Source organism: Podarcis erhardii (assembly GCF_964252035.2).
Source record: "Podarcis erhardii genome assembly, chromosome: 5".
NCBI lineage: Eukaryota > Metazoa > Chordata > Lepidosauria > Squamata > Lacertidae > Podarcis > Podarcis erhardii.
The window spans coordinates 28,833,003-28,853,015 of record NC_138509.1 but is presented as its reverse complement, the minus strand read 5'-3'; the positions used below and the strand labels follow the sequence as shown (position 1 = coordinate 28,853,015).

The 20,013-nt window shown below is 38.8% G+C and overlaps 1 protein-coding gene across 13 annotated transcripts in view; it reads left to right on the top strand.

The window, feature by feature from the left end:
- The window catches only part of CTNNA3 (catenin alpha 3), a 566,694-nt gene that overhangs the window by 308,709 nt on the left and 237,972 nt on the right, over positions 1-20,013 (top strand). Inside the window, exon 10 of one of the 13 annotated variants that reach the window (XM_081862980.1) lies at positions 11,793-11,831. The exons of the other annotated variants lie outside the window; for them this stretch is intronic. Coding sequence (XP_081719106.1) covers positions 11,793-11,816 — 24 coding nt within the window. The 3' untranslated portion in view covers positions 11,817-11,831. Of the gene's footprint in view, positions 1-11,792; positions 11,832-20,013 lie in introns of those variants that run through there. 13 annotated transcript variants of the gene reach the window in all.

Here is a 20,013-nt window from a genome sequence, read left to right as displayed (position 1 = left end):
TATGGCTCTCCAGCTGTTGTTGGACTATAACTCCCATCAGCCTTGAGCACTGACCATTCTGTCTGGGGCCACAGCTTCCCCCTCCTTGCTCTGAACAATGATGCTTTTAAGTGTGTGTGTGCGCGCGCATGTGTGCACGCGGGCTTCAAAACTTAGCTTTACATTATGCATCCTAAAGTTGTAAAAATGCACCTCTCTGCAGAATTTAGTGACTTGGAAGCATTATTAGAAGCACTGTCAAGGTTTGTAACCTCAAAACATAAACAGCATTTTTTCCTAATTTCTTTGAAAATCTGTGAAGTGCTTTCTTCTCTTTCCTCCTCCTCCTCCTCCTCCTCTTCTCTTTGAGAACAAATGCTTTCATGTGCATGTTTAAATTTTCTTTAATAATAAGCTGCATATAATAAGCTAGCTCCTTGGCAAACACTGTAGCTTCTCACTTTTTTTTGCATCAGTGCAATTTTTGTTTATGTTTTACACACATTTCTGGATCCCTACTTCCAGCTAAAATTAGGAAGACTGTATTCTTATCTTCCTTCTCCTAGTGCTATATCACATGTTATAACAGAAACAGGCATCTGCTAATGATTTATATATTTATATGCAGCACAGATAGACCATCTTATAACCTAGGTGTTTGGGGAGCTTGCAGCATAAATCTGAGTTTAAAAACTGGTAACAGTAAGATTAAAAAGTACCAATAAAAATATTGCAATTCTCCACATTTTTTTTTATTTTTTTAAAATCCTCAAGAAAATCAGTGTTTTAGTGTGAATTTCTCTGAATATATACATCTTTGTATGCAGTTTTACTAATATACAAGTTTTTGCAAGCTATTTCCCCTAATATAATGCCTTTTTGTACTTAATATATATTAGCCCTTTCCAGAAATATATGCATTTTAATGTACATTTTATCCTAGTATATACATTTTTGTTCACATTACTTGGCTGGAGAACTGAATTGCAAAATTTGGAGAAGTGCAAATTTGAAAGTGAGACTGCATTTCAATTCCCATATTGTTTTGGGAAGTGTGAATTAGGCAGGTTTGCCTTTAAAGGCAAACTGAATTGAATCTCTCCCCCATCTCTAGCTGAGGGTCTTCTACTGTCAGGTGGGTTTGGGGGGGGAATTGAGATTGAATAATATATGTGTAATTTTAGAGTTTTCCTTTTAAGGTAATTGCTTCCTTCATTTTAATATAATATTACCATTGAGTGTAACAAGCATATACGTAGCTGAGGGCTGTTTTAATCCTACTAACACTGGATTCAGATAAATTCTTATGCTCATTTAGGTATGCATAAATGCTTCCATTTCCTTTTAGTGATATTAATTATTATAATTTAACTGCTTCTGGTGCTCCCATTATTACTTTCTGGTTTTGAGAGTTATCATCCTATTATTGGATACATGTAATGAAAAAAAGGGACAGCTATAAGAAATTCTTATTTAAAAGTTTCATGATGTGGTTCCCAAGTACTTACATGCATTTCTGAGAAACAGCATGATTAACGATGCTGAGTGCATTTTCAATAAATAGTAGTGCTTGGCTCTCCAGGAAATTAATTAGATAGCAGCTATATTGCATCTGTCAAGTTAGTAGTATATCATATGTAAAATACTCCCAAGAAAGCAGTCATACAAGGGGATATTTGACACACAAATTAACAGATTTACAATGCAATCCTGTGCACGCCTGCTCAGAAGTCTCTGCTTTGAACTCTTATTGAATTCACAGAGGCTTATGTTCAGGTAAACTTGTCTTTGACTGCAGCCCTGTGTATGCAAAAATAAATATCTTTTAGTATCCAACACTATTAGATATGAGGGCGGGGGGAAATGGATAGAGTTGTATCATGTAAACAAATAGCCCCTTTCAGCCTGCCAGAAATCTATTTGGAATAGCACTGAATACTCAGAATTATAGAGGAAACGCTCTTCTTTTTGTTGTTTATGTATCTTGGCTGTTCCAAACTTAAATATATTTGAATTTATCATATTTGTGTAAAACCATACAAGTTTCCTACAGTTGATTATGTGTATGGGGCAGTAATGGAGATTTAGAGGACTCGTGTCATGCGCAAAATGGGCACCAAAGAGTCTGCCCAATAACATCTAACACTGTATGTGGGGCTGCAATTTAAAACACAAAAAGGTACATGTATGGAAGGTACCAACTCTTTCCCTACACGGCTCCTCCTTTCAGCATTTTTCTTCTCTCTGTGAGAAGTAGCCTATCCTGGCTCTAGGAGACCCTGTGGTCAAATCATTCTCTCCAATTAATTTTAATCTCAAGCTGTATGAATAGCAGTTTATGCTTCTCTCAGAATTTAAGAGGAGAACAAAGTGAAACCTAAATCTGTAGCTAGTAATGGCCTGAAAGTGTAGTAAGTTCTTCTCACGTACGTCAGCGTCATATTGTCTAGTCAAATCAGTCACTCAGATAGTTATTGTTTGAAGCTGGTTCCATTACAATATAATTCACAAAAGACAAGTGAGGCAATCCAACAGAAAGTTGAAGACAGGGATTTTCAGAAACGTTAGTTGTCAAAAATTTTTTAAAGATTAAGTTCCCTAAATCATTTCAATTAAAAAACCCAAAACTTTGGCAGTTGACACTGTTTGGAGTCAAAAAAGTAGCTTGTAACTTTCTCATTGGTATTATGTATGAAGCTACCCAATAGGTAACAATCAAATGACCTGATTCACTTGGTAGAAGATTCTGAAATGAATGGATGAATCTGTCCCCAGGGGAATTGTATAAGTTGTAGTGCACAAAGACTATGATCTAGCTTGATCTGCATAAACAGAGATGATAATTTGTTGGCCTATTAAACAATTCACTGGTCAGATATTCTTTGGGCCATATGAAAGAAATTATTCTCATCACAAGCCAATATATATAATGCAGTGTTTGGGAAAATTGAATTATGCAGTTGCACACAGTAAGGAAAAAACTCATGTAAATGAGGTAAATATATAGATATTTATTTATATTTGATTTGCATGTACACTCAGATGGCATTTTGGAAACTATACTCTTTTTTGTTTTCGTTTTTTGAATCTGTCTGTTTTTATACTTCTAACAGTACCATCATAAAACTACAACTAAATGAGCATTTATGTGTATCATATCATTATTTTAAAACAGAATTCTGCCACAGTTGTATCAGTTTATTAGAAATCTATTTCGCCCCTTCCTTCCCTTGAATGCTTCTGATGCTATATTCAAAGGAAGAGAACCCCACTAAGACCTCATAACATAGCTGTGTAATAATCTCACAAGGTAAAAAATCATTTCTAATGAAATGTGAGATAGCCTGTGTTCTGAAATGGTAGCATTATAATTCAGTATAAATAATACATTGTGTTTAAAAGGTAAGCAGTTAAAAGGAATCTTGAATATTAAAAGTGACATAAAACAATAGCCATATTATAGTGGGTTGTACAGATTCTCTGGGCAAAATTCCAATCATGCAAAGGTTTATTGCCCATATGTCTGTGATGTAATTATCATATAAATATGAAACTAACACTAAAAGAGTCATTTTACTGTGGCTTTCTTTTGCATTGTGCCTAAACTGACCATCATGGCCAGTGAAATTTATGGCAAAAATGGAAAGTGAGGAACTTGAAATTGGATATGATGCATTTGCGGTGAATACCAGATAATTCAAAGTTGTCCAATATATTTATCCTGTAAATACTTTAGGGGCCTAGAATTCATGGAACAATTATCTAGGAAAGAAGTGTAGATTTGACACTGCTTATGGCATTAAAAGAACCAACATTCAAACCAAAAATCTTTAGTGAATATAACTGTGTGCAGAAGTGGTATGGGGGGGGGCAGAGATGTGGAGCTGCCCTCCTGACACTAACATTGCTGCTGCTGACTTGGATGGGGCTGGGGCAGAGCTGTGGGGCCATGTGGTTGCAGCAGCAGGACTGAACTTGTCCCACTGGTGTAACTGGAACCCAGACTTTGACACAACTCCAGGTAAGCAGCTATGACACACCACTGCATGCACCGCTTCTTACTATGTGCATGCCACCTGGGGTTCCATGATGGAAGAAATGGGGGGTATAAATGTAAGGAATGAAAGGTGTTCTGGAAGCCTTTTAGTGACCAGAAGTCATGACAATGGCCTGATCTCCCAAATATATATGCCGTTTGATAAAGTGACATGGTGGTCCTTATGGGACAAGACACCATTTAGATCTTACTCTGTGAGAAATGGGGAACTTACGTTGAATTGTTCCATAAGTGGCATATAACTTCACAAAGATTATCACATATGGCTCCAGTTTCCTTGCTGAGGTCCTAGAAAAGATGTTAAGATATAGGAACATATCTGCATTTATGGTAGAAATATCCACAGATTAAATTGTATTGGAACGCTGTGTTTTGTTATATCAGACTCATTGTAAAAGGTACAATAATGCTATCCCTGCAGTTAGCCCTTCTAAACAACAGAAGATGGGTCTGTTTTGTGTAGCAGGGAACTGGCCAGTTATTTACTTACTGCTGCCAGACTAATTATTTTAGAGATACATGGTGGAAGCAGATATAGACTACTGATATAAAAAAGTGTGGGATATTGCATTATTAGAAAAATGGACACACAAACGGAGAGCACTTAGAGGCCAATGCAAAAGTGAAAAGTTTGTTTTAATTTGGTATGATTTTGTGACTAATGGTAAAGTCATACAAAACCTGGATAACCAACTGCCAAGTTTGTGCTTGACATCAGTCAATACCAGTAGTGACATGCATTATGACAGAATCACCAGTTCACCCATTGCAAACCCTGGTAGTTTATTTATTTCTTTACCTGGAAGGACTCTGTTTACTTTGTTATTGATTGATTACCATTCCTGCTACCTGGAGCACCACTGCAGAAGGACTTATTACCACTTTAAAGTGCATATTTGCTCATCATGGCATACCTTCTATTTTGAGAACAGATAATAGGCCAGAATTTTCTGCCAAGCTGCTTTGCAATTGACTTTGATTTTCAACATATCATCATCAGTCAAGAGTTCTCTTGAAGTAGTGGGAAAACAAAACAGGTAATTCATGCAGTACAGAACCTGCTGCAAGATAATGAAGAAATACGCACAGTTCTCCTGATATGCTGCTCAGCCCCACTGGTTGGAATCCTGCAGAGCTGCTTGTGAATCAGTAGCACCATAGACCCTAGCAAACTTGGCAGCCCTTCCTGCTAATTCAGTTTGATACTTGTGGACATTGAATTAAATTAAGTTCAGTAAAAAGATTGTCAGAGACACAGTTTCAATATCAGACATGGAAGCAGGAATATATTGCCCATTGTCTTGGTCAAAGCAATTTCTAATAATGCACCCGGGAAACAGAGAGAATTGAGGAAGTATACTGCAGCCACAACCCATTCTCACACAGCACACAGAAAGCATTTTATGCTTTAATTTTATGCATCAATTTAGCCGGCCAGTCAAAGCCATTTCCTAGGGTGCTGACAGCTCCTAGGAGCCCCAGAGAGCTGAGTGCAGGCTGGGGACCCAAGGTGGACAAACTACCTCAGAAAGAGCAGTATGTGTCCCCCACCTGAGGACACCAGAGGATACTACCCCTCACTTAACACCCCATACACCCCAAGTACCAATCTAGTGACTGGTGAGCACCTCAGGGCTTTATTTGGATTGAGGTTGCCTATGATGAGTGAAACTGGAAAGCACTTGGGGAATGGTTCATTTTTTCTCCTGATAATTCTAAATTCTAAATTTTCTCATAATTTCTGGTCCAGATTCATGAAGCCTCCAGTTTCCTTGCTTGTGACCCCCCCCCAAAAAAAAATCTGTTACCTGGTGACTGTTGCTTCTTCAGTAGCAAAGACAATCCTCTCCCTTCCCATCTCTCTCTCCCATCCCCATTCACCCCTGGTCATAGGCAGAAATAACAGGAGGGCTCCCTTACCCCACACCACCCATAGTTCTGTGTTCCACACTATCAGGCAACAGAAGGAAACTGTAGCAGACAGTAACAGTGGCACAGATGCCACAGGGGGGAGAAACAGGAAGAGTCTCCTTTTATCCATACCACAGACTTCACCACATCAGCAGTCAGTTAAATGAGTGGGTAAGAGGGGCAGAGAGTTTTTCCTCTCAGATTAAAATACAAATGGAGAGAATGCAGGGGCCATAACACACACCTCCATATTGAAATGAAGCATCATGAGTTGCCAAGGAATTATGAACTCCAGTGATACTGCCCTTTTGCTATTTGCATAATTTCACCCCCCAGGACTACTGGCAAAAATTCCAATTCTGCTGAATTAAGCCTAGCACTCAACAGAACATGCTCACCTGTCCTAAGACCTGAGAAAGTGCAAGGTCACTGGAGGAAAAAGTTCAGGCTGGTAAACTGCCCTCCATCTGAGCTTCCCAGTGGTACATGACCAGCATGTCAGGTGTTTGTGCACTTTTGCAACGGGGAGCTGTTTGACTTGCACACACTGAGGACTCAGCAGAAGCAAAAGAGAGAAGGGGATTTTGCTTGGAGAAAGACCCTATCCTATTTGAGACTAGAACACTGCAAGGGTTGCTGGCAAGACTTGGCACAAAATCAATCTAATTGTAAGAGCTCAGGACCCTGGTCAGCTCTCTGCAGAGCGAGTATCTGAGGTTGGATGCAAGGCAACTTAGAGCAGCAAGTTGGAAACATTGCTTCAGCAATTGTCTTATGTCTTTTGAGTTTAACAATCCTGCAGTTACAGAGCTCTTCCCTGCCCTTTAAGGGAAGCAGTTGCAAAGTAGGGGCTGTGCCCCATTGTACCAGCTTTAACTCTAGAGTAGGGGTAGGCAACCTAAGGCCCGGGGGCCGGATGTGGCCCAATTGCCTTCTCAATCCGGCCTGTGGACGGTCCAGGAATCAGCGTGTTTTTACATGAGTAGAATGTGTGCTTTTATTTAAAATGCATCTCTGGGTTATTTGTGGGGCATAGGAATTCGTTCATTTTCTATCTCAAAATATAATCCGGCCCACCATATGGTCTGAGGGACGGTGGACCGGCCCACAGCTGAAAAAGGTTGCTGACCCCTGCTCTAGAGCACCATGGAGGGGAGGTCTCAACAAGCTCAGGGAAACCCAGATGTTTGCAGAAATATAAACAACAACGTAGTATAAAACCCTCCCCCCTCCCAAAACAATCAATCAAGAAACCACCCAATGAAGCTGAATATGCTTAGTGGACAAGGATGTTGACAGTCTTCTGGAACATAAAATTGGAAAGCCATGGAGGAAGTAGAATGGAGTACAGCATATTGCAAGAAGGCATGGATTAATGGCTGGAACACTGGGCAGGAGTGTTCCACATTGTAATCTTTTTTTTGAAAGTCTTTCTCTTTGTTAGACTTCCTGCTGACAGATTTTAATTGCTATGTTGATCAGAGAGAATGAAAGATAGCAAAGGCAACTTGATGTCTGAAGACTTGCAGCCAATTTAATTGATAATCATAGAGTCATAGAAGTATAGTTGGAAACATAGTTGAAAGAGATATGTGGCCCAGTTGAATTTAATATCCTTATATTGCAATTTTGTGATTCTGAATATGGAAGCCTCTAATGAATAAAACTGTATCAGGATCAATTAGCACATAATCCTCCATTTCCTACTTTAAAAGGAGTGAATGAGTGCATGTATTTGAGGAAACTTGCAGTCGTGCAATAGGTGTGGGAAACTCTAATTGCCCTGAGTCGATCTGTCAGGTCATCAGCATCAATCAATTCTAACCTTTTTGTGCTCCCTTTCTCACTGTTGCAGATATTCTCACACAGAAGGGAACCCAATAATGAACTAGCTCAACAGTCTGATTTTAATGCAGGATTGTGGAATGCTCCCAGCCTGGGGATCCTTAGTGGAGAGAGATGAAATATAAAATGCCCTGCAGGACATGCAGAATGGATTTGCAGAGTCTGTGAAATCCTGAGAGGATCAAGGACAATCTTTATTATTATAATTCATTGTTTTCTGAGCTCATGGGCTGGTTGGAACTAGCAGAAAGTGCTATATTTTTCAGTCATGCAGTAAGCCCCCAGATATTTTAAAAACCACTTAATTTAGAATATCCAATAACACCACAGTTCTTGCACAGAATGAAGGCATTGGGGAAAGAAGTCCCTTATGCTAGCTATATATTTTTTCCTAGGAACAGCCTGTCAAAATCAATCACAATTTAGTAAAGACACTTCTCCAAATCAGAATAAATGAAAAATGACCAGCCCGAGTGTCAGGCAAAAGGAAACGTAATTTTGAATATGTATCGGTATTATTAATAGAGCTGAGACAGGACTGCTTTTTCTAATTCAGCTAATTCACACACACACAAAGGCTGACCTCTATGGACAATGTTCCCTTCTATTCCTGAACAGGAGGTTAACTCTTTCTTCTCCCATTTTTTCCCCTGGAAAGGGTTGCAACAAAATAACTTTAATAGTGTCCAAGCTTCCAATTTATATATGTTTTTTCACTCTTTGAGAACTGAGATTGTTTGTTAAACATAACTGAGGCTTTTCCAAATTTGATCTCTTTGGAGAAGCTGAATTACATCCCATCATAATATGAGCAATATAGGAGAAATGTGATGGAGATGCTCAGGATTCTGAACAGAAGAGTCCTTGGTGTTCTCACTAAAGAAAAGAGTTTCCACAATTGCCTGAATGGTTCCTTGTGTTGCAGCATCTAGAACCCAGTGTTTCTGTTTTGGGGAAAGATTTGACATCTCTGGCTTAATACTTGGAAATGAGCATCAAGCCTGGACACTCCTTGCCCCTTCCCTCCTCCTATTGCAGGTGAGCTGTGGAACTTCATTCCTGGTCCCTTTTTAAACCACAGTTCCCCATTAAGCCACTTTTGAACTGTGAGGGTCTCCCTTGCATTGGGCCTGGAAACTGGAGCTAGTACAGATGCTGCATTGCAGTTGCTAGCATGAGTGAGATCCTGTCGGCTTATAACACCCCTTCTCACACATGTGCACTGGCTGCCAATTTGTTACTGGACCAAGTTCAAGGTGCTTCTATTAGTATATTAAGCCCTTAACATCTTGGTGCCTGTTTCCTTGGCAGATTGTCTTATATACCCATTTGACTACTATATGTAGAACTGGCACTTTTACAAGTTCTGGTTAATGTTTGTCCTGTATTTGTGGGGTGTTAGGGGAGGTGATTTGTAAAGAACTGATCTTATAGTGTGGCAGCTCCTACACTCTGCAACTCCCTGCCCATTGACATGAGGAAGGTGCCTTCCCTATAATCTTTTAGGTGCCTGCTAAACAACTTTTCTGTTTTGGCAAGCCTACCCAGACACATAAATCTGATGTGTATCTTAATCTGTATTTTAAGTTTAAAATGTATACATTTAACTCTTGATTTTATTTAATTTACTTTTTATAAACTTGTTTTTAATGCTGGATTTTATAGGCATTCTAAATGTATATTTTATATTATTTGTAAACTGCTTAGAGGCTTTATTTGTAGTTAAGCAGTATACATTTTTTTTTTGTTAAATAAATAAATAAGTGGAGAGCAATGTACTTGGGGACAGGGGAGTGCTGCCACCAATTCTTCCTTTCCTCACCCTTGCTATGCTATCCTCAAGCCTTTTCTTCTCCCATATTATTTACATTGTGAGTCCACCAAGCAGAGATCTTCTGTGCTCTGGATGATGCCTAGCATGCTATTGAAGAGCTAAGTATAGGTTCAGTAATAACACAGTGGTGTGTGAATCAAGAAGCATGGGCAGCCATTTTGCTGCTTCTTTCTGAAACACCCTCATAATAAATGCCTTTGTAACAATACTTTTGGCAAGAGTAATTGTTACTGTTCTATAAACACACGGTTTTTATTTCCATGGCAGATAAAGAGCATTGAAGTTTCATTGAAAATACACAGTTGATGTATTTGTGCTATCTTCAGTGAAATTCCAGTGTTTCTTTTTTTGTGTGATAAACAGCCTTCAATCTTTTTGGTGTAAATTTACTCACTTGTGGCTATATCGGTAACACCCACTGAAATAAATTTGTTATTTGCCAGTGAAATATTGCAGTGATACCTTCATGCTGAGCTTCACAAAAAAGCAAAGTGCTCTGGTTGAAATTCCTATTCCTGTACAGACCGAGAAGTCTGTCTACATGTTATTGCTCACTTAAGATCTGCTGATCATCATGTTGTCAGTGGTGATTTTTAGAACAGTTGTTTAAGATAGCTATATTTTGTCCTCTCATTTATTGACTTTTGACACAGTACAATAAACATAAATATATTGCACAAACATCTATGTCACCCTTCCCCAACCTGGTGCCCTCCAGAAGTTCTCATTAGCTCCAACCAACATAGATTTTCTGGATGGGACTGATAGCCAGAATATTGAAAGGGGAAGGCTGCTTTTTGCAATGTAGGCATACTGCTGTCACTGTTTTATCATATAGATTACCAGTGTTATTTTTCTAGAAAAAGAGGTGCTGGAATTTACCTTGTTCTTTTGCAGTGGCAATGATGTCCACCTGAGAGGTGCTGGAACCAAGTTCCAGCCTAAGAAAAGCCCTGTAGATTACTAATGATGTTTTGCGGTGTATTATAAAAAAAAAGTGCTTTGTAATTAAGCCTTCATATACTGTACAGTATGCTGTGCTACTAAGCAAAAAGCTTGACCCATCTCATATTCTTGCTGGATTGCTTAGTTAAACTACTAATGAAGTTTTATAGTCTTTGAATCTATTGTGTAGATGGAGAATGAAGAGCCAAAAGGAATAGTGCTCAGTAATGATAATCACTCCATAGCTCTCTGGTGCACCTTAATTAACCTTGGTTGCTATTCACTGAATGCTGTTGCTTTGTAACACAGTAAGTGGTGACACTTAGCAATTTATAGTGTGTCTTATGGATGGTATGGTAAAGATACTAATGCTGGAGTAACTAACACCCATTCTGATCTGGTTTATCATTGATCTCAGGAGTATTATGGTAATGGATAAGAGGGGAAGAACTCATCAAAAGTTACTTGTCAATCATAACATGCATTTAAAAAAAAAAAGAAGTATGGCGCTGGTTCAACTAGGGTTGAACTTCTGTCTAGATGTCTAGAAAACACTGGTGACTGGAAAGATGATTATTCAGAGGCTCCCCTATTTCCATTGATTTGCTGCCTATGGTCATGATTAAGTGATGGGACAGGAGAGTTAAATATGGGGGGGGGGACCTCTACCCTACCTCCTGTTTACATTTGAATATATCAGAGGTAGAAGCAGTTGGAACAACAGGACATATCCTTTCCAGCTGTCCCACTGATCTCCCAGGCTCAGTGGCATTTGGGGGGGGGGAACAGTGCACCATTTTTACAAGATAGGTACATGTTTGCAGGAATAGTTTGCTTGTTGCAGGATATTTGGTTTGTATCTTTTTAAAGCCTATATGATTACTATCCTCCTCCCTCTCCACAGTTCATATTTTCATTATACTTCTGTTCTTTTATGCACCTACACATATACAGTATATATCCTCGCCATTACACAACAACTGACTGATGAGTATTTGTATTTTGAAGGACATTTGATACCATACATTTTATTTCTCTTTGCATATGTGGTATAATTATAACATCTCTCTACTATTCACTCCATCTCAGTGCTTATCATGTGAAAGGACTGAAGAGTTTTGAATATGAATTTTTGAATTTATTATGAGATAATTATATGTGTTGAATACAATAAGCAGAGAATTGGAGCTTATGAAGGCAAAGGTTCTGCTTTGCACACAGATTGCTCCAGCAGGAAGTCTGTGATGGAAATGGAAAAGAGGTACTTAAAATATCAATGGTAGTTCTTTTTACATGGCTTCCATTTTTTAGTTCCACTTAGATGCAAACAGTTGCATTCATTTGAATTTGCTTTGAAAGTGTAGTGTTTATTGAGTTAAGCATTGACCTAAATAGTACAGTGATCTGAGAAACAAGCATGGTTCTTATAAGTTGATGACCTTTTTGATTCACCTAAGGATTGAAATCTCTGATGAGCATATGCATATGAAGTGGAATTCAAGAGCCCATACTAGACTATATCTATATTATTATTTTTTGCTGCTTTCAGTTTATAAAATAATGGCTAAATAATACATTGTCACAGATGTCCCAAAGACACAGCAACAATCTAGTTGCAGAATTCCTGTTTGAGATAAAAGATAACTCTTTGGAATTCAGCATAGCACTAAGGAAAACATTCCATCAGTGCAGACATTTATGCATGCCTGATGGAACAATCTCTACTTTTCTTCCCCCTACACATGTACTTGGGGTTTCTCCCAATGCTCCAGAGTTGAAGGAGGTTGGGAGTACTTGCTCTGGTTTCTGCTAACATAAGCAGAATTTTTAGTAAGAACAAATCCAATTGTAATTTCAGTATTTAGTTTTGTGGGACAAATTTACATACTTTTTGGGAAATTACAGATAACATGTCTGGTGTTTCTATCAGTGCTGGTCATTGTCTTTGGAATATAGAAACAGATACTCACGATCCCTTCCAACTCTACAATTCTATAGTTCTATTATCCAGAAAGTTGACACCTAGGTGTCCTATCGGGCTCTTGAGACTCTCCCCAGGTTACATACACCTCTCCATCCATGCACTATGTAGTCTTTGATTTCTGCATATGTTGCTGAACTTCAACTTCCACCATCCCTGGCCATTGACCATGCTTAGCGGGGCTTTAATTGTTATTTGCTGGTGTTTAATTTTACTCTTTACTCTAAGATTTTAATGGATTATTGAATATTGCTTTATTTGATATGTGGTTTATTTCAAAATTATTGTGACTTTCTATATTGGATCAGATTGCTACTAATAATGTTTGATATTTTATTATGTTTTTATATTTGTTGGAAGCAACCTAGAGTGGCTGGGGCAGCCCAGCCAGATGGGTGGGATTTGAATAATAATAATAATAATAATAATAATAATAATAATAATTCAGCAACATCTGCAGGACCAAAGATTTCCTACACCTGCACCAGAGCCAGGGTTGTCATTCTCACTGCTAATGTAGGAGTGAGAAGCTTTGACCTGCTGTTCCAGATGCAGCAGCCACTAGTGACCAATACGGGGAGGAGATTGCTGTGGCTGAAGGAAATGGAATTAGTGCTGGCACATGGCTCTCCAAACTGAAGTTCCTTTTGTGTTCTACCTCAACCAGATATATAAAAAGGCAATTTGGCAGAGGGAGCAGGGAAGAGATGGCTAAAATAAATTGACTTGCTAACATATAGTCAGCAATAAACTGGATCACCTTTTCTGCCTCTGTAAGGTAGGGAGAGAGGAGGGTGCTTTAGCTGATTTGCCTGCACTGGGGCAATACATTCAAAAGAGAGCAGATGTACCTTAAAAACATTATACAGTTCTTCTCTCAAATCAAAATTCTCCCATGGCTGCACTTTTAAGCAAGCCAAAGTGTAATCTGTGTTCAGATTATTTTGTTTCCTGATGCCACTAATGCTTCTGAAGTCAAGGCTCTCAACTTTATATTTCACACACATTCCCTCTGGTCTACCCCACATTATGAAAATAATTAGATAAAAGCTTCAGTTCTCAATAAAATCCACCTAACCAACTCCAGCTCCTCCATTACTAAACTGAGCTGCAAGCTACATCCTGCCTACATCCTGATTAATCCATTTAATCACAACCTTTATTACAGAAGAACAAAGATGAACAAGTAAAGATTTCCTAGTTTCAGGATGCCTGAGAGATATATTTCAATACCAGTTAGAAATGTCAATCAACCTACAGTTAACAGGCATGGCAGATGGTGCACTGTGCAAACAAAGACATTTAAAAGTTGTATTGACCTATGAAATGTCATATTAACATTATAGTATGCATGTATCCATCTTGCATAGAAATTTACATGATTGAAGATTGGTGATTGCTTTTTTACCGTATTAAGAAAATGTATATTAGGAGATCCAGATGATTTAGACATTACAGCAGAGAAGCAATATGCCATATTATATTATGTAGATGTGTTATATTTAAACAGGCAAGGCCTTTTCAGGCTGACCTTTTTGTTTGGAATGTACTTAGTTCGCTCTGTATGATAGTTGTCTCTGGCAGTGACTCATTAAAGCCTATGAATTATGTCACTAGATCAGCCAAGATAAGTTTTCCCCAACCTAGTGCTCTCCAGCTGTTTTGGACTACAATTCCCATCAGTCATGACCAATGTCAGGGATGATGGGAGTTGTAGTTAAAAGCATCTGGTGGGCATCAGGTTGGGGAGGGCTGGCCTAGGCCATGCAAGAGTTATGATTAATTGTGCATAGAGGAAGGGTCCACAGGGAAAATTCACACATTCTCAGATAAAAAAATTATTTCAAAGCAAGAAAGATTCCATCAGCAGTGTCTCCGAAAAATTTTGCACATCACCTGGGAAGACAGGCGAACTAATGCCAGTGTACTGGAAGAGGCAAAGATCACCAGTGTTGAAGCAATGATTCTTCAACATAAACTTCGTTGGACTGGTCATGTTGTGCAGATGCCTGATTATCGTCTTCCAAAGCAAATACTCTATTCTAAACTTAAAAATGGTAAGTGTAATGCTGGTGGTCAACAAAAGAGGTTCAAAGACTCTCTCAAGACAAATCTAAAAAAATGTAGTATAAACACCAACAAGTGGGAAACACTGGCCTGTAAAGCGCTCCAATTGGAGAACAGCTTTTACCAAAAGTGTCATGGATTTTGAAGACACTTGAACTCAGGACGGAAGGGAGAAATGTGCCAAGAGAAAGGCATGCTTGGCAAACCCTCACCGTGATCAACTCCCGCCTGGAAACCTATGTCCCCTCTGTGGAAGGACATGTCGATCCAGAATTGGGCTCCACAGTCACTCATGGAATCACTTTTAAAACCGTGTTTATGGAAGACAATCTTACTCGGCTACAAGTGATCGCCAAAGAAGAAAAATAGGCAGAAGTGCTTTAAGGCTCAGACATGCACATTGGGTTTTAAACTCACCCCCCCCTTTGAACAATAGATGCCATACTGTATATCTTTTGCTTTTGAATGTCCCTCCATGTGAAGTAAGGAAATACTCTTCAAGAAACAACCCCAGCCATAATTTATACCTTATGCAGTTCTTCGGGCTGAGGCAAACTACCACTGTTTTACTAACCACAAGTCTGAAATGGCACACAATAAGCAATAAGTAATAAATATAAAGGCAGGAGGAAATGCAGAAGGGAGAACTTAATTATGACTGGGCATGGAAAATGGAATTGTTTTACCATGAAAGAAAACTGCAAGAAAGAAGTAACTTATAGTGGGTAAATATACTAATTTATGATTCTGGTCTTCAAAGAAATAAAATGAATGAGTACTGGTATATTTGTCATCAAGGAGAGAACCATGTCAAAATAGTAAGATGAAACAATAGTTTTGCTATGGTGGTGACTCATGTATAGTTCTTTAATTTGAACCTAGTGTGGGCAAGAAAATCCTGCCCAACCTCCCTGTAATGCCTGAATTCCTTCAACATCTCATGGCACAAAATGTAATACCCTTGATTATTTTTTTCATTAGCAGATCTGGGCACTTGCTGAGCTGCTGGTGCTGCTTGAGTAGGTCCTAGAAAGAAATCAGAAAAGCTGAAGCAACAGTTTTGTGAATGCATATCAATAAAAAAGAAAACATTCTGCACCATCACAATAACTAGAACAATTTTGCCTCTTGGGAATACATTAATTTATGACTATGTTAAAAATCAAATGATGCAGGAGGAACACATGGAAAGTGGACTTCATGTTGTTCCCTCTAAGGGAATCTTTTAGATGCAAGAGAAGGCCCTTCTTTTGTTGAGATCAAAGGGGAAGGAAAAAAATTCCCTTTCACTTTGATGGGGATGGTACCAATTAGTATGATTTTACTAGATCAGGTTTTGGGGAAACTTTGCAAACAGGCTTGATTGAACCAATTGAGATGTTGTTGTTGATACTGCTGCTGCTGCTCCAGGCTCAGTTGTGTGCACACTCACTTGGGGGCAAGCCCCACTGAATACTGTCAGGCTTACATACAAGTGAACATATTGTACATAGAACTGCACTGTTAAAATTGCTTTTAAAATGATGTGAAGCCATGCTTGCCAGCTTACAGTAAGGTGAATTTGTCTGTTTTGATTCCATAGCACTTTCACATTTTTTTTTTACCCATATTCATATTCCATTCCATTTCTACATTAAAATGGCAAGTATAGAGAGTACTTTCAAAATATGTATTTAAATGGTGAAGAACTGCATCACAGAAGTTCACAGAAGTGCAAAATCTGGTAGACAGCTAAGTTCCATTCCAAGATGTGTGGATTAGGCCATTTCTGAGAGAAATTTGCAAAAGTTGACTTTTGCAAAAAATTGACTCTTAGCTTTCCCTAGTTTACAGTATAAATTATAAACGTTCACAGCTCTGTAGTTTCCATGATTTTGAGGGTAAAAAATAACAACCCTGGGTATTTAGGGCTCAGAACAATAGCTCCATGTAATAGGGTAAAAAATAACAACCCTGGGTATTTAGGGCTCAGAACAATAGCTCCATGTAATATGTCCATATTGTGAAACTTTTTTAGATTTATAAAGTCCTGTGCTTAAGTTGGAATACTGAGTCCTATATTATAATAATTTGTTTATAATGCTTATAAATGTTTAATATGTTCCCTTATGATCCTTTTTTACCTTTCCTTTTACCTTCCTGTGAAGATTGAGCCCTTGTAAAAATGTTTTATCATCCCTTTAAACTGAATTAAGATCACATAATGAATTCTAGGAGCATGGAAGCATATTTTATATCATTTCAAACCATTTTTTTATTTTATGTAATCTATACTAGACAAATATTTTTTAAAAAATTCTTAGGAGCTAGTGCTGTCTGATTCTATGCAACGTTTCCACGGTAACTGGAGGAAGCAGATAACCCTTCTCCCTGATGTCTCCAACTGTACACAGGAAAGGCAAGAAAAGCCAATAAAATGAAAAGAAATGGAAAAACTCTTGATGTAGAAGCTGCAATGCTACATATTATGGGAAGGCTGGAATATGAATGAGAAAATTAATTGAATGCTTTTAGGCTAGTCAATAGATGAGTAACATATTATATAGATAAATACTTTATTTGCAATGAATCTGCTTTGCAACAAATAATGGCTAGACATTTTTCAACTGATGCTGTCTTATTTTGAGAGCTGCATGCTGCATTACAAATGTCCCAGCTCCCAGTGAGGATGCTTGTCCATTGACATTTGCAGAGCCAGATAATATCCATATTGCTATGTATAAAGTTTGCAGTAGTTCTGTAGCCATTACAAATGCATTGCTTTTAAGGCCTGGTTAACCCTTCCCCTTTATTCCTGTTTATTATAAAATGTTTCTAGCAGTTCCACTGTGTATGACACATAAACATTACCTGAGCCATATTGCAAGGGAGCATGTAGCCTTCATGTCAGATCCAGATGTTTCTGTCAGCAAGTGAAGTTGAATCTGTGTAAAAGCAAGGGCAGGAAATTTAGGGCTAGGAAACCTGCTTAGTCTATTCTGTGTGCAAAATCAGATTTTAGTGTGAGAAACAAGAGTGTTGGCCCAGTTAGACCTCCAACAATGTGGTTCTATGAAAATTTCCAAATGTGATTAGGACAGGTCATCAACATTAGAAGGTTTTGTGCCCCATGTTGGGAGTCTGAAAATATTGATCTAGGCTACAATCCAAAAATTGGTTACTGAAATGTAGGGTTACAAAACCAATATGGCTAATCCTGAGTAAGACGTTTGTGGACTAACCGTAGTGCATATTAAGAGTCTGTGTAAAGTTCTGTGGCCATAAAACATCATTTATGTTACCAAAACAGTTTTTCCATTTGTAGTATAGAAGTATGAATTACCTTGACAATTGAAACTGATGTCAAGTTGGCATGAAGGGCAAGCAGAACCACAGAGCAGAAATAAAATATAAGGCAGCTCTGGCTATGGTCAGCAGTTTTGTAAATTATTACTTCTGGAAGAAACACCCCAGAACAACTTCAGAAAATACCTGTTGTTTTAGCTCAGTGTGTCACATATGAGAAAGTATTGGTGTACATGTTATCCTTGGAGATTCTCCTTACCTTTTAAAAATGAAAGTTCTATGACAACCATTCTAGTTTCCCTCCAGAATGTAACATTACTGTAGTGCTACTGGATGTCCAGTCATCATTGTGCTCCGCATGTTATTGTCACAGAATCCTGTTTGAGGTGGAACTGGATTGTGAACTTTAAACGACCGCCTTGCTGCGTATGCCAAGATTGATCAGGTCTGAGACACACAACCTAGGGATCTTTCTTTGCAAAAGGAGAATGCAAGTTCAAAGCTTTATTTCCTAAAAATCAATATTACACAGTTGGGACTTTTCTCTTCCTTTTGAAGAGAAAAGCCCCAGAAAGTGGTGAATAGAAATTGGAATGAATGAATAATTCTACTTAGCATACTAACCCTAATTTCATACACACAAAAGATGGGGTATTCTCTCTCTCTCTCTCTCTCTCTCTCTCTCTCTCTCTCTCACACACACACACACACACACACACACACGACCCAGGGGGCTAAGGATCCTGTAGGGATTTTTCAGCTGATGTGACGGGTGCTCCTGTCAAAGCTCTGGCTGACTTCTGGAACATCCAAATGGCTTGGGCAGTTGACACGATCACTCTTCTGCTTTGTGGAGCCCATTTAGCTCCCTGATATACTCCAGAACTTAGGGTGAGGAAACAAGCTGGGAGAAAGCTTGAATGTGAAAGAATGAAAACTCCAGTCAAATGCAGTCAAACACTGGCGAGGGCTCATTATTGAGCCAGCCTAGTGACAGTGAAGGCAGCAAAGAAGGCATACTTTGCAGCCGCCATTGTATTCTCATTGTGCCGTCCAGCAGAGCTGTTATTGGGTAACGCAGGGCCTTTTACAGTCTGGCCTGAAGGAGGTGACAGAACTGACAGTAGCTTGTGTGACTTGTTTGCAAAGCATTTTGAGGATAAAATTGTTTGCATCCGCTGGGACCTTGACTCCACTGTTACAGCAGATGAATCTTGAGAGATGTCCAGAGCACTGTCCAAACCTGCTATGTTAGTAAGGTTCAAAAATATGGCAAAGGTGTGTGGATCAGTCAGGGTGACCACTTGCACTCTAGGCTCTTGCCCCTCTTGGCTGATAAAAACTAGCAGGGAGGGGACACGTGCCTGAGCCAGAGAGGTGATGATTGCCTCTTGTGAGAAGGGGTGAGCCCTTCCTGCTTCAAGGAGGCTTCTCCACTCAAATTGCCTTCTCTCAATTGGCACTGATGCAGAACTGCCTTTATATACACATGGGATGGTTAAGCACTTTCATTTGTCACAGGATCTAGAACAGGCTTCCTCAACCTCAGCTATCCAGATGTTTTGAGAATACAATTCCCATCATCCCTGACCACTGGTCCTGCTAGCTAGGGATCATGGGAGTTGTAGGCCAAAAACATCTGGAGGGCTGAGGTTGAGGAAGCCTGATCTAGAATGCCACTGGGCTGAAAAATGCATGGGAACATACTCCATTTCCATAGGCCCACAGTTGGTAGTATAGTAAAGCAAAGCAGAAAATGTCTGGCTTACCTGTTTGCTCATCTGCAAGGCTACTTCTGCTTATTTCCTTCTTAGCCCTCTGCAAGAAAAAAACCATTCGCCCACATACACACATACACATTTTGGTGGTTTTAAGGCTGACCTGCTTGTACAAAGATTTGTCAATGCAACTGGGTTTTAAAAATGAAAGGATAAAATAGAGTAGAATAAATATGTTTGATACATGTTTTTAAAAGCATTATATATGAATATATTATAGGCATAAATGCATCTAACAAGCAGTAGCTTACAAGGTTGTCAAATACACAATTTGACCTTAGTGCTTCTGCTTATTACTGTTGCCAACTTACTAAAATCATACTTAAAAAAT